This window comes from Crassostrea angulata, chromosome 4 (assembly GCF_025612915.1).
Source record: "Crassostrea angulata isolate pt1a10 chromosome 4, ASM2561291v2, whole genome shotgun sequence".
NCBI classification, from domain to species: Eukaryota; Metazoa; Mollusca; class Bivalvia; order Ostreida; family Ostreidae; genus Magallana; species Magallana angulata.
Genome location: NC_069114.1, coordinates 44,816,582 through 44,832,257, shown reverse-complemented (window position 1 = coordinate 44,832,257; position 15,676 = coordinate 44,816,582). Strand labels below are relative to the sequence as shown.

At 35.4% G+C, this 15,676-nt stretch overlaps 2 protein-coding genes across 3 annotated transcripts; both read right to left on the bottom strand.

The window, feature by feature from the left end:
* Positions 1-1,791: 1,791 nt before the first annotated feature.
* On the bottom strand, positions 1,792-4,760 carry LOC128180560 (uncharacterized). Of its 2 annotated transcripts, none has more exons than XM_052848677.1 (2): positions 4,511-4,760; positions 1,792-3,166 (listed from the first exon to the last, which is right to left on the bottom strand). In XM_052848677.1, the coding sequence occupies exon 2, from the start codon at positions 3,132-3,134 to the stop codon at positions 2,190-2,192; it is 945 nt and encodes a 314-aa protein (XP_052704637.1). In that variant the 5' UTR covers positions 3,135-3,166; positions 4,511-4,760; the 3' UTR covers positions 1,792-2,189. The 2 variants fall into 2 exon arrangements, with proteins under 2 accessions (XP_052704637.1, XP_052704638.1); XM_052848678.1 differs by lacking the exon at positions 4,511-4,760 and adding an exon at positions 3,997-4,199.
* Positions 4,761-6,166: 1,406 nt separating this feature from the next.
* Positions 6,167-15,607, bottom strand: LOC128181381 (uncharacterized). Its single transcript, XM_052849771.1, has 8 exons — positions 15,496-15,607; positions 14,634-14,856; positions 13,565-13,641; positions 12,551-13,458; positions 11,700-12,403; positions 10,136-11,322; positions 9,525-9,721; positions 6,167-8,753 (listed from the first exon to the last, which is right to left on the bottom strand). Exons 2-8 carry the CDS (start codon positions 14,788-14,790, stop codon positions 8,687-8,689), a joined length of 3,297 nt encoding a protein of 1,098 aa, XP_052705731.1. The 5' UTR covers positions 14,791-14,856; positions 15,496-15,607; the 3' UTR covers positions 6,167-8,686.
* Positions 15,608-15,676: the final 69 nt, after the last annotated feature.

Sequence of the window (15,676 nt, the reverse complement as noted above, 5' to 3'; positions counted from 1 at the left end):
TTTTGGCTATTTATCTATTTAGGCATTATATATATATATTTACATTTTCCAGTGTCTTTGCCTGTGATAACACTATGTATCGATTTTGTACTATATAACCCATAACTACAAATGACGCCAAACTGAGGCGCCAGTAGGGGTTTGCTTATTTATATAAGATATAAGGAATCATTCTTTGAGTATTATGAGGTGATAATTTCGGTCGGGGCGTGATCAAATCCAATAAAGCACGAATGGCTTTATGATAGATTTGATCACGCCCCGCCCGAAATTATCACCTCATAATATTCAAAGAATGATTCCTTATTACTTATATTTATATAATTTTATGCCATTGTACGATTAAATTTTTAGATATAAATAAGCAAACCCCGCTGGCGCCTCAATTTGGCGTCATTTGTATTATGGGTTATATAGTACAAAATCGATATGTAGTGTTATCACAGGCAAAGACACTGGAAAATGTAAGTATATTTAAATATTAAATCGTACGATGGCTTAAAATTATATAAATATAAGTAATAAGGAATCATTCTTTGAATATTATGAGATGATAATTTCGGTCGGGGTGTGATCAAATCTATCATCAAGCCCTCCGGGCTTTATTGGATTTGATCACGCCCCGACCGAAATTATCACCCCATAATACTCGAAAAATGATTCCTTATTCCTTAAATCTTCCGTTGATAAATGTGAGTGGTGTATAATGAGCCAAGACTTAACTAATGTATCATGAAGCTGTTACATGTACTTGTATTATTGATATCTAAAGTAGGGAAAGTACCGACCCAACATATACTCTCAACAGTTCTAGAAACGACACGAAATCACGTTCGTTGCTGTCACAATTAAAAAGGTAAAAATTCACAATGTCGAGGATTTTGGGTAGATCTTTATCTCAAGTGAAGCTGATGCGGTCTGGCTGAGCAAACATAATACCGAAACCTTGAGGTGTTTTAAATGGTTGTAATCTCCTGTGTAGAGTACTCTTAATTAAATCATTTTGTATGCATGTCAATTTCTCACTGCTCACCATGACTCAAAAGAACTCGTATCAGGTTGACCTCCGACCCCTATTATTCATACACCTTTCAGTCCTATCGACACTTATGTAATTTACACCGATACACATTTCCCAGTAAATACTCGGTCTAAACAAACAGCGGGCTGTGGAGACGATTTGTGTGCAAAGACCTGTCGTGCTCTACCCAGGAAACAATAGACCGATTCAGGGTCCAGATTTCGGGGGACACCGAAGGTTCATCTTTGAGGTCTTCAAAAAAGGCAACTTTTGTGTTAAGTTTAAAAGACGCTATCAAAGGGTCGCTTTATATCGCAGCTGTCATCTCTGTGAATTCTAATTTTGAATTCCTCGAGAAAAATAAATATCCAGTACGTTATAGTGTATTTGCGTTGTGAGAATAGTTTTAGGAACCAAACATATTATTAAATTTTATTCCATTGATTTGATGACTGGGTTTTAAACGGGGAGGGGATTCTTAAAAAATATGAAATTAAATTTATCATTGATATTTTACATCCTAACAAAGGCCTTCAGCGCTGGTGAAAACTGGAGGGTATTCGAGACATTATCTTGGTTTTAGTATTTCTTAATTGGATCAAACTAATATAATAACATTTTTTTTAATCAAATATAAAAATACATTGTGATTTCTGTAAAGTTAAAGTATGCAGAAGGGGGAGATGGAAAGACTTTGTAATCTTAACTTACTTTGCGTTGAATTTATTAATTTCAAGCTGAAGAAATGAGTAAGTCAAATAATGATAATCTATAGTTCTAATAGTTTATGTGGATATCATTTATTAAAATATCATAAATATTTCTATACACATACATGTTTTGATTTTCACAACCACAAATGAACATTTTGGCACTATATGAGAAAATGTTGGACTAGTCATTCTTAATGTACAAAAAACGGCGCAATCGTACACACTCTATATGCTTGGATACACGTGACGGGAGGGATTAAGGGGATAGTTTACATGATATTTGATACCTGCTTCTGATATATACGAATAATATAGATGCCCTATAACATGATACATCAATAAAAACCGGTATATCATATGGTAACACACATATACAGCATATATCTCTCAAAACTTTTCCCCATTTTTTTCTTTCAAGGTTATGAGCCACTCCCAAAAGGTCCATACGACTCTTATTATCCACAGACCGATAGGAAGAATTCGAACTCTGTCATTTCCTCCCCGTGGTGGAGCCATTCCCATATGCTCTGGTTCTTCTCGGTACTGAGGAAGCGCGATTTAAGAATGTCTGGAATCATTGGTTTTGGCGGTTTCGTCTTTTGGAGCTGTTCGTAACTACTGAACTTGTCCGCCGTCAGCTTGAGGCGAGGCCTTCCGAACGTACTGTCACTGCTGACCACGCTGTCCCGCGTCATGTGGGGGGCCAGGGACGGACGCGCGTGCGTCACCTTGGTCGTGCTCGCTTCCTCACCAGACTGTTTGAATCTATCATCGTCATAATCCTCCCCGTCCTCTTGTACACTTTGTATGATCTTCTCAACTTCTTTCCGAAGTTTCATGGCTTCGGGATGTGCACGCGTTTTCATCGGAAGAAAGAGATTTGACCTTGTTTTCATCTGATCCAGATCGAAATCTGATCGTCTGGATCCTCCGGCTGGAGCGGATCTGGCGTACAACCTCCGGATCTTCTCCGACTCGGAATTAATTTCCAGTGGCACAGATTTCAACAACGTGTTTGTCCATTTTGTGTCACCCGTATTGGTATCAAAGTGGATTTTCGCACTTAACTTCAACTTGTTCTCGTCGAACTTGAGTTTATCGCTTGCGTACGGTTCCTGGAACATTGCCCTCAAGTCCGTGCGATAGTGGTTATTAATGGAGATCTGTGACTTGTCGATCGGTAGAATGTAACTAATGCCTTTGCTGACTCGTTCTCGCGTGATGGCATCTTTCATTTGTGGGATGGGCGGAAGGTCCGGCCACTCGTACTCCAGGAGTTCCACGTGGTAATCCTCACTCGCACCTGTTCCGGGTCTGGCCCCATTTTTCTGGGGCTGGACGCTGGGGCTCGTCTTGGGGCGAGCGAACCGTAGATCAGGCGATGCGATGTCCCCCGGCATGATGACTGCCCTCACCTCATTCTAAGACATCCCTGCAATTCAATTTAAAGCAATGGTTCATAAAGCACATAATAGAACGAAGTTTAAAAATATTAAACTAAAGGAAGAGGGAGTATTGGTGATGTTCAATGTAAAGCAGTGGTTCATAAAGCACATTGTTCTCTATGATGTTTAAAAATATTTAACATAAAGAATGGGGTGTTAAAGATGAATGGCGTATTTCAAAATTCTTTCGAGTTGAATATTTTTCAAACAATGGAATTAAATTCATTCATTCTTTTAACAACATAACACTGCTGTATACTTTATAAATATTTTTGTAGATATTTTGAATATATCTATAATTGTTAATGGGTTTTATTGAAAGAGCATATGAAGTTTTCAACATTTCATCTGATTATATATAAGGACCATTATCAATAAGTAGCAAAAAAAGTGTTAGGATATGAAAGGTAGTTAATGTTTCGTTGTTTCGTACTTTCCATTACAACACAGAAATGGCAACAGTCGCATCTAGAATATAGGTTTACAGTTGAAATAAAAATATTGGTTTCTTCTATCAATACATGAGCCAACTTATGAAATTTAACTCTTGATCTCAATCTAATAAAATCTAATCTTTTTTCTTTGAAGTCAGAAACGTTGGTTTAATAGATCAATTACTGGTAGCATAACGGTCTATTTCATATCATTTTCGAAAGACAGCTACAGTCTAACAGACCATGCAGCGAACATAATTATATTTTCCATAACATTTGATAGTTAATTAACGTTTGAGAATAAAAAAAATAATGAAGCATTCTATATTCATAAATCGTAATAACAAGAGTTTTTACTAGAAGTTTTGTCTAAAATCGACTACCTGTTGTTTTAAAGGCTAGGTCCATTTGATTGGTACACGGCACACACATCACAGTTGGCTATTTTTGTTGCTAAGTACATTAAGATTGACTACAGACAAACTTTCTCGGATTAAAGGCTAATCTCACGATTTCCATAAATCTTTTAACAGCCCCCTTCTATGTGGTATACACAATTGGAGTCGCCCTATCAAATAGCCCGCACGAACCTTTTTTCTTACCTATACCCCCAGGTACAGATAAACTGGCAGCACTTTAAACCTTGTATAAACGTTTACAATATACGCTGCAATATCCCTCGTATAATTGAAATTAAATAAGATATATGTGTCGAACTCTTAAATCATGTTTCACGCATCCATTTTGCAAACAATTGACTTTGACATAAGTAAAGCTGTCTTCCATTGTATATTTACGCTACATAAACAAATGGTCAATTAAGTACTAACATTTCTTTGCTTCTGGACAGTCAAATTTACAGTTGTACTTAAAATTACCGGCACCGAAAAATCTTACCTTCCTTCGTTGTCAGGGAATTTCCCTTGTCTTGGAGCACACTCACTGAAAATCAGTGCTGTTAATCTCTGCCAGAAAAACTAGAAAGGACTTGTACTAATTAGGTGCCAAATGAAGTTTGATTGAAATCCCGTCTCTGTTGTTAAAGGTCTGCTCACTCATTTACATACAACACCAATTGTTTTCTCGCCTTTAAATTGACACTAGGACAGTATTGATATAGATACAGGTATAGCCTTTGCATATTTCCACCATACCGTTACGCCAAAAACTTAATATTGCTTTACGCTCTAGGGGATTACTACCAGATCAACAATTCATAATGAGCTTTTTTTAAATTTAAAGTTTTAATTTTAAAAGAACTGATGGATTTTTAACGATTTATGATACGTGCGTGGAAGTTCCGCAAACAACAAATTAAAAAATACTCATAGGATCCGTTTTACAACAGAGGTACCCGTAAATTGCGAATTTTACACGCCTTGGTTGGACTGATAATAAAAAAAATATTACACCTCCGTTTTTTGTATTAAAAGCAGACATATGTCCCTTCTCTGAGTAGTCAATGCCGATTCATATTAAAGAAAATGCACGCAATGTCAACATTGTCTTGCCCAGAATAAACATTTGAAAAACAATTTTCTCTAAACCTCATACCTTTGATTCACGCAGTGTTACGTGAGAGAGGTTTCAGGCTTACTAACATTTTATATTTGATTCCAAAAAAAGAATTTGTGCAGATATTGAATTTATTCTTCTCGACCCCCGACGTACAGACAATCGGTTAAAAAAAGGAGGGGTATTTTCTTAAGCTATTGTACAATTATTATTTAAAACAAGAATTGCTTCTGTAAATTTGAAGAAAAAATTCTATAATCGCTGCATGCACATCTTCATTCACTGTACGAAGGATCCTGCTACATTGTAACCCCCCCCCCCAATAATAACAATAGGCTCATTCAAAAGCACAATAAGGATAATCAAATGACGCTGAGTATTCAGAACAAAATATTTCGAAAAACATACCCACAATTTTAAAAAACGACAGTGCAAGAACTTGACATTTAAATCTTTTCATCAGAAAATAAGTTACCTGTTTACTATGTATTAATTCGAATGCAATACTAACATATGAAGAAAAATGTTTTCGTGCTGGACCATCGAACATTTATACACGAGCTTTATATATCTTAAACATTTCTCTTACTTGTTAATACGTTTATACTTGTTCTATGGCTGTAAATATATCCGAAATATCAGTTTCTGTAAAGTCTGATTGCACTTTATTTTCCAAGTATATTTACACGGGAAAAATATCCCCTCCAGCTCCAAGGTTGGTGAAAATAGGAAAAGGCAAGAGCTAGGAAGGCTGGTTTAGTAGATCTAATTGGGTTTTGCCATTGTAGATTTTTCAAAGTTAAACTTTCATGAATTTATCTTCAAGATCATCAACCTGTTTTATTATGTATAAGTCTTAAACTGGGGTAATGTGAGTACCAAAAGAGTAGAAATGACATGGTTATTACAAACGGAATACAAGAAAAATTCTGCATAACCATATAAAAATTGTCTGATAAATACTAGTATTTTTTTTGAATTTACAATAAAATAAAAATGAGAGCTACATGTAATTTAAAATCATGTTTCATTTCTCTTGTGCAAATCATTTTGTCATATTTTAAACTAGTTGTTACAAGGCACAAATTACACCTCAATATTCTATGTGTGTGAATACTGAATACTGTGCAAGATTAAATGCTCAATCTTCACCAGTAATTAGCATACTCAATACTCAGTGAAACATGCACAGTGGATGAAGAAAGATAAAGAAGATATAAAGATCTGACATCAGAAAATAAATTATAAAATCAATATTTCTAACTTTATATCCAGCCAAGAATATCATAAAAACCAACAGCATTGTTAATGGTTTAAACATGTTTAATAGAGCACTATAATAATCTCATTGTATAAATCACATGTACTACTTCTGCTGTCAGAGTGCAGTAGATTTAACAATCAATACAGTGTATATAAAACAAACAACTTACTAGGCTTAACATTGAATAGAATTTTCTGTAAAAAAAAATGTAAGGTAAGAGATATCGTGATACAGAATGAACAGAATATAAGTGATGCCCCATGAACATCACCAAACTCTGTAGTCATGATTTATAATATATCAAAATAAATTCCCAAAATATCTTGATTGTTCACCTCTAACCTTAAATCAAATACTGTAATACAACTTTTATTATGGTGTGAGAAAGCTTTGCTAGTTTCCCATAAACCAGTGTAAAAAAAAAAATAAATATATTTCTGCCATTTTCTGGCCATTAGCCTGAGTCTATATTGTTTCTTGTGCTTGAACAAGATTTTACATACATAGTCTGTTTTAAAAAATTAACACCAACAAACTATAAAATTTTCATCATTTGAGAATCTCTTCATAAAGTTACCATGGATTAAAGCTGGTTTACAGTTTTCTTACCAAGATTCTTTAAAATTACTGTAAAAAATGACACAGACGCAAAAATAAACATCGTATTTACAAAGTCATCCCTTCAAATAAAATATTTTTCAAGCACATAAAAATTTCCACCTGATCTGTCAATGTTTTACAGTTGAAACAAGCAAAGTATGATTTTAGATTTGGTAAAACCTCCCTTTGCCTATACATGCAATTCAACTTGTGAGGATAATTACACTCCAGATCTAACATAGTTTATAAGGCACTGAGATTCAGTTGCATAGCTGATATGATTAATTCAAAAATCATCATGTAAAACAAAAACAACCTTAACAAAGGAAAAAATATATCTGTTAACATCAAAATTATAAAAAAAAAAAATGGATGCCCTTAAATTACAAATAATAGTGCATGTTTTAAAAATTATCTGATTGAGGTAAACAAAAGCACTAAATAAAAGTAGCAAATGTTCAAAATATGCTGATCTTTTTTTTCTACAATGAATTCACTGATAAACAATGCGATTTAAAAAAAAACTAAAACATGGCAAAGTATTCCTATCCAAAAACTCACATACTTCTGCTCAACCACTGCCTGTGGTATATGCACAACTAAACAATTACAATATATCCTTAATAATGAAATTCTGTGCAGCAGTTTGATAAAAGCTGCAGTGACCAAAACCTGATTAACTGACTAACTGATGGATGGACAGGTTTAAAAAGTTATACCCTATGTAACTCTTTCTCTGTGGTATAATTAACTGGTAATTAAATTAAAATCACAAAGATTGAGTATAAATCATCTACCAAGAAAATCTAAACTGCTATAACCAAATACAACATGGGTATGTAAAATGTAGAAAAATATAGTGCATTAAACAAATCATGCATGTTATTATAACAATTAAAAAACTGGTAATATGCATAGTCTTGATTATTTATATCAAATCTTTACAAAGCTGTTTATGATCAGGCAAAATCAGATCACTTCTGACAGTTAAACTAAGAATCATCTACAAGCCTTTAAAAAATAATTCCCAACTTTAGTTCCATAATGCAACAAAATCAATCAAATAAGAGACTGACATGTGTATAACTTTTTTCTAGTCCTCCATGTAACTCAAAAAATTAATGTACAAAGCAAAAAAACAGATAATACCTATAACTAAATGTAAAATGTGTACATGAAGTAAATGTAAAAATGATGAAGAAATGGGTAAGTAAGCCTGCTAATGTGAGTCTTTGCCTATTGCAAGAGACCACCATAGTCTGGCTGACATCAACATAACACTTTCTTCTTCTGGAGCTTATTAAAATTTTGGTAGATATAACAGAGGTACATGTATGCCTTTTTAGTTTCTCCTAATTGAAACAGAGTACATGTACGTACATGTACATAGGAATTTCACTAAAATTCAGAGAATATTCCAGAAATACAAAATAACTTTTCAAAAAAAAAAAAGTTAATATTTTCCCCTTTTTATAAAGATCTTCAGGATCCTTGACCGAGAAAATATATAGAAACAAAAAAAAATTATCAGACAAAATTTTTTATTTTTGAAATTCTTTTCATAAAATTGCGGCAAATGAAAAACTTGTACATATACTAACTAGTACTAGTAATACTAGAACAAAAATCAAATATGTCAAAATCTCAACTACTGTTAAAAATATCTCCACTGTGCAAGAGAAGATAACTCCTGCCTAGCTGACTCCTCTTCTGTGTAACTCATCTTTCACTCTTCTGAGATAGGCAGAGTCTGGGTAACCACTACAATCAACAACAAAATTAGATTTACCATTACATGCAATTACTTTAACATAGATCATAATGCATCATAAAAGAGTCAATTCAAATCCAAATTCAGTGAATGCTTCAACAAAGTGTAATTTGGCCAAAAAATGTGTACCATTACTCAAAACATCACGGATCCAGATATTTGAATCATAGCCACAAGTAAACTCAGGACCCCCTAATGTTGTCAGAATATCAGAGCCTTAGCTTACTAACATAAAGCACAAGCTGATCCTTAAAAAATCTCTATTGAGCTCATCTCAAATAATGTCACACATTTTAAGGTAACACACAAGGTCATGGATTATACATGTACTTTTTATATGACTCTACATCACAAGAAGGGATTTAAATGTTTTATGAAATTGTTTCTATTGATAAATTTGATTAATTTATAAACTGTATAGTGAGCCACATTAAGCTTAAAATACAGCAAAACACAGTTACAGCAAACATGCTTATACATGTAATGAATTTAGCAAGGTCCAATTTTTTCCCTCAATATCAAACAAATTATTTAAAAATGATTGGATACAACAAAATACATTTACAAGAATTGCTCGAATCATCTCTGATATTCGCTGTAACCATGTTTTATTGTAATATTTCAACAAGTTTACCATTGGTTTGTTTTTCCTCGTCTACATTTAACAAAGAATCAAACATATGGTAGAGTGCTAGAATCCAACCAGCGCAAACTATATTGATTTCATGGGAAAAGATAAAAAACATCAATTCAATTTATACCTGGAGCCTTGCAGTGTTGTCTTATGGGATATGCACCATTCTATAGTTCCTCGACTGCTGACTCTAAACACAAGGTTCTCCTCAAATGCCCGCTTCAGGAGGCGTAGCACTTCTCGACCCTCCGAAGAATTTGGTAGATAAGCCTTGCATTGTACACCACTGTATGCACTACGACTACTACCCCGGTCTTTACTTCTCTGTAGAAAAAAAAGAAGGATACCAGTAATCAATCACTGGAAAAATAAACGAAAAACTGAGATGGATAATTTCTATATGGGCAAATCTACAGGGTCTAAATTTTTTTTAACTTCAAACTATCATTTAATACAGGAAAATTCCTAATATTTCAGCTTTAAAATTTGGATATTTTCCTTTATCTTTACACAAAGCCCTACTTCTAAAGTAGAATAATATACTGGTAGTCTGAAAATTATCTTCGCTAGCCAAGGGTGACGATCCACGGTGTTTCTCTATTCATGTGAATAGAAAAACACCATGGATCATCACCCTTGGTTAGCAAAGATGTCTAAAAATGGACCATCCAGCTCTCTTTATTTTAGTGCATGACTGTATTCTTCTTATAATAAAATGCAAAAGTTCTAGTTTCTTACCAATATCTTCCCACTAGGAATATCATATTGAATTTCAATGGCCCCCTCGCAGTACTCGTATCCAGGGACAGTTATATTTCTTCGTGTCATGTGGGACATAGTTCCCCGAGGTTCTGAGGAGTGTACCACTGTGCTCGTTAGTAGACTACGAGGGGAGAAGTCAGCTTCTTCTGTGGTCGTCTTACTCAAAACAGAGCTGGAGTACATAGTCCCACACTGAGGGCATTTGGGACCAAATTTCCTGAATTGTTTTTCAATGCACTCTGTACAGAATGTATGGTTACACTTGTTTAAAGTTTTTGCCTTTTTGATTTTACCATGACAGATCTTACAGAAGGTGGTCTTCTCCTCTCTCTGACTGTCCAGATTGATGGGCAGGCTATGGAAATCATCCTCATAATGTTCCCTGCTGTAATGTTTAAACGCCCCATTGGTTGTCTGGTTCATTCGCATCTGAGAGAAGTCTCTCTCCATGGTGAAAGCATCCATGGTAGCTGCGCCAGAACCAGCTTTCATGGGAGTGTTTTTACTGGTGACACTATGAACTGGCTTGGTTTTAGGTTTTGCCCCAGCACTCGGTGGAGAGGTCGTTACCAAGGCAGGTTTTAGGGCGGGAGGTTGTCTTGGTGATTTTGGGTCGTCTGATTGTTTGGTATAAGTAGCTTGACTTGAAGGTCTACTGGAGCTATGAGGACGAGGAGATTTCTTCTCGAGAGTGGAGCTAGTTCCATTAACCTTTATACTGGATGACCTACCTCTACTAGAGTTATCTTCCTTGACTTTTTTATCACTGGGTTCTGCTTTAGGCTTCAACCTTGACATGGAACTCGATCTCCGACGAGCTCGAGATGACTCATTATGTACAAGATCAGTTTTACGTCCAGTATCTGTCGAGATATCATCTTTTATCAATGATCTCCCAGCAATCAATTTAATCTTGTTCGTAGTGGCTCTTCTTTTTTCTTGAAGTCGAGAAAATCTGTCGATGGCTTCAGCAGTAGCAAGGTCCTGTCCCCCATCCAGGAGAGAATGGAGAATAGCGATGGATGTAGAAACTCCATCCTCATCCATGTTCACAAGGATGATCTCCTTCAGATAAGAGAGATGGTCTCCAAGTTCACTGTGGAAAATGAGAACACCATCCAGGAAACACTTGATGGAGACATCCAGTGGGGATCCAAACACTCCTATGAAAAAAAATATACCGGTATGTATGACACACAACAGAAAGTTAACACAAACCAGTGGATATCTATCAGCTTACTTTTTCATGAAGTTTTTAAACAGCAATTAATAAATTGTGGAATCAATCAAAATTTGTAACAGCTAATTGTCTGTGATTTTGTGGAAACAAAATGTCACTGAGGATGAATTCTCTACACACTGAATACATAGTGAGATTTATAATTAATTAATTAAAATTAAACAATTTCTGACCCCCCCCCCCCATATATCCAGTTTATATCTGATGATTTCATTATGTTGGAGTGTAGTAAGCTTCTGAAATCCCCCTACTTCCCCTCTTTCTCTTTTTCTTTCCCAAAACAAATATAAAGCTAAATACCTGAGCTGATACATGGCAGAGCAATGGATGGTATCCAGAGTTTGTTGGCATACTTGAAGAGGTTGACATATGTAAGGATCAGCTCATACATACATCTGTCCGGCAGGTTGTCTAACCAGATGGGACCAACGGCATGCAAGATATGGGTCACTTTACTGGACAACTGGCCTCCAGCACGTGTGTGCATAATCTCTCCAGTGGACATCAAGCCATGCTTTTTAATGTATGCATCACACTCCTTTTCCATTGAAGGACTGGCTGCCCTTGCAATGGCCCCTGCCACTCCCGCACCATGGGCCAGACTGCCATTGGCTGCATTCACTATCGCCACGGTTTCCATCTCAGTGATGTTTCCTCGGCGGACAGTGACCTTTAGAGAACCAGCATAGAACGTGAAGCTGTTTGTTTGGGAATGATCAGACTGTAGGGCGGCCCTTTGACTGTGTCTCAGAGCATCAAGTTGGGGCTCCAGGGAGCTATACTGGGTAGATAACAGCTTCTCTACAATAGAGGTAGAATCATCCCTCTTCACTGAGGCATTGGTTGTGCTTGGTTTAGCACTGTCAATGTCTCTCTGCTTTGAAGAGTTGCCTGGTCCAATACTTGATTTTGATGATTTTGATGATTTTGATGTTCCTCCTTTTGATGTGCTTGCATGACGAAGACTGGAGAAATCTTCAAAAGTATTATTGGCATCATCAAATCTGCAGAATAAAAGGAAATGAGAAGTTTGTTAACTAAGCATGGTTTAAGTTTTTTGCCAATTTTTCTTCAATCACTATAAAGTAAAAATAAACATCCTATCTATCATTTGAACAGAATCAAGGTGATTCTTTGTAGAAAATTTGTACCTTCTGGTACCCCTTCCAAATGAATCTTCATCTGAGCTGCCCTCTACATGGGGGGAAAATGCATGAATGGATTCCCGACCATTCATACTGTGCAGACTTAGAAAGTCAGAGGGGCGATCTTGACCTAATAGATGTCTTGTTTCATCATTTCTATTGGGGTCTTCAAAATGGGAAGTTGATGGCTTCGTTGTCATAGCCGAGTACTCTGTCTCATAATGAGATTTAGTAGCTTTCTGACTTTTTCCTGATTCTGTAAAAATTCTGTCAATTTGTCTTTGACTGAGACTATCTAATTCATCAGAAGTTTCTGAGAACAGTCTATCAACCTGATCCTCTGGATATGAGCTCAATTCCTTTGTCCACTCGGCACCAGGACTTGTAATGGGACGGGCATTACTGGTTGATTTCACACGAGTATCATGACTTATTTCCATCGGGAGATTTCTCCTGTCTCTATCATCCCTGTCTGTAATTCTAACACTGGCTTTTTTGTGCTTGTCCCTTTCCTTTTCTCGCAAAAATGTTGGACTATCCTCCTCTTCATTGTCAGATAAGTGTCCCGTCTTACTCCAAAAAGGAGCATCAATCTCCTGTATTCCACTAGCTATGGGTAAACATTTAGACGACCCTGATTTTTCAGTATGACTTCTTTGTTTGGTCTGGGGAAGACTCGTCAGTGATTTATTAGATGCGCGTGAATGAATTCTTTCTTGTTCTTGTAGTAATCGACCTATGACCTCCCAGGCCATCTCAATCTGAAACATGTTTCCTTCCAGGACACAGCACCCCGAGGAATCAAAGGTTACATTCAGCCCAATGATGTACTGCAGCTTGTCCTTGCAATGAGTGACAGACTCAATCAGGAGTGATACAGTAGGGTCCACTCTAGCCTGGACGGTTGAGAAAACCTGAAGAGACACAACACATTAGGAGTAAAAGTTGAGAATTTCCCACAAAGCTTTTAAAAGTTGTGAATGTCTAAATAAATGAAATAAGAAAGAAACAGTAACTGACTGTTGGAGGAAGAATGTACACATCCACATCTCTGCCTCCTACTCTATGCTCCTCAAGGGACATAACCTGTGCTGCAACTGAAATGAATTATGAGAATTTTGAAATCTCAGATACAATCATGCATCTTTAAAATATAACCAACACACATCAAAAATGGTTAAAGTCCTAGTAAATTACTGTAAACGTACTACATTTGGCTGTGTATTCTATTTAGCGCTTTTGGCGGAACGATACTTTCGCTAAATCAAGTACATCGCTAAATGCCATGCATAAAAGTATAACAATAGTCACATTCAGGAAAACGCTAATTCAAATCCACACCAAATTGTTCAAAAGCTAATTTCCGCCAAATATCATACACGCAAAATATAATATGTTTACAGTACCTGGGTATGCTTTCAGGTTTACAAGTAATATGTTAACACTATGATCCATTCTGTACTATACAGTCTAATAAATTCAAATTATGAATAATTGGGGCACAAGTGGAGTTTGCTTATCTATATTCAAATATTTAATCCTACAGTTGTTGAAAATTATATAAATATAAGAAATATGGAATCATTCTTTGAATATTATGAGGTGATAATTTTGGTCAGGACATGATCAAATCTATCATAAAACCCTTCTGGCTTTATTGGATTTGATCATGCCTCGACATAAATTATCACCTCATAATAATCAAAAAAATGATTCCTTATTCCTTAATTTAATACATGTTGCCCTTAAATATCACAACATTGCCATCAGAGAATACCAAATAAAAAGTTAAAGAAATTATTTTGTATAAAGAAGTCTGACTGGGATGAAATTACAATGAAGCATTGTAAATCAGGACATCTTTTTATGTATCATAGGATAAGAAAGAATAAAAAGTGTTCAAATAATTGCGTTTACTATTAAGGCAATAGACTAAATATTCATGTTTTAAGTCAGCTTAATATTCAACCCAATACTCAGTTTAAATTTAAGACACCAGTAGTTTATTTTGATTTTCAGTTGTACAAGAACTCTTTTATTGAATATGTAATGTAACTCCATGTAAATCAACATTGACAAAACATGTTACCATGGCTTTCCTGAAAGACAATAACTGCATCATTGTTCATCAGTGGGAGGTAGATTCTGTCGATGGGACCCCCGCCATGTTCTGGTTTACTGAAGTACACCTTCAGATCACCTTCCAGAGTAGTCGTCCCAAGTCCTGTTACACGAATACTTGACATCTTTCACAAATCTTCAGAAAGTGGTAAACTTGTATGCTGGTAGGCCCATACAGGTCAATACTAAACCTACATATAAAATAAGAGTGAAAATATTGAACACTTAAATTAATCTAATAACTGTTCGTACTACTATTTTGAAGGGAAAATCAATTTAGTTCATCAAAGTTTTGACTAGTAGAAATTTAATGAAATAACTGAATTGCTTTTCTGTCATATTTCTTCAAAATATTTCAATTTTTCCTATAATAGAGCAGTATTACAGGTTATTGTGAAGGGTAGCTGCGGGTCTGTAGCTCCCAGTCTGAAAATATTCGGACGGATGACCTGGGAGCTACAGTGCCTCCCAAGGTAAAAATCTACAATTTACGGCGCACAAAAGTTTGCGCTAGTTTTGGACTGAATAACCTTATTTCCAAAAACATTCTATACAAATATATAGTATGTGAAGGGGTATAAACATATTGCACCTAAAGGTTTTAATTATTGCATGGTTATTAATGACACACATGAACAATATTAACATAAATAATGAGAATGAAAGAAAAATAATTATAATTTGTAATTCTTTTCCAGACACAAATCTGTTCACTTATGTATCAGCACCATCACGACTTGAACACTACTTCATTTTCTTTCATACATATGCGAATTCTTAAAATTTGCATATTCATCTCAGCAATGAATCGAGCTTGTGGAATGACTTACCATTACATCACTTTGATTAGAATTTTTTGGAAAATATTCCATAGTGATTAATATTGTTTGTGTCTTGAAAATGAAAGTTGTTCACAAAGGTCAAGGGAGATAATGTTCAATTGCATTCCGATCCCGATCTTTAACACTTGTTCATTTTTTCTGGTCGCGTTGTTGATGCCAGATTTAATTA

Bases quoted from the DNA above. Each gene is read 5' to 3' on its own strand.
- LOC128180560 (XM_052848677.1), bottom strand. From the start codon at position 3,134: ATGCCGGGGGACATCGCATCGCCTGATCTACGGTTCGCTCGCCCCAAG.
- LOC128181381 (XM_052849771.1), bottom strand. From the start codon at position 14,790: ATGTCAAGTATTCGTGTAACAGGACTTGGGACGACTACTCTGGAAGGT. The intron at 13,642-14,633 runs GTAACATGTTTT...AATTCATTTCAG, and splicing joins TGTCTTTCAGGAAAGCCATG to TTGCAGCACAGGTTATGTCC. The intron at 9,722-10,135 runs GTAAGAAACTAG...TTTTTTCTACAG, and splicing joins TTCCTAGTGGGAAGATATTG to AGAAGTAAAGACCGGGGTAG.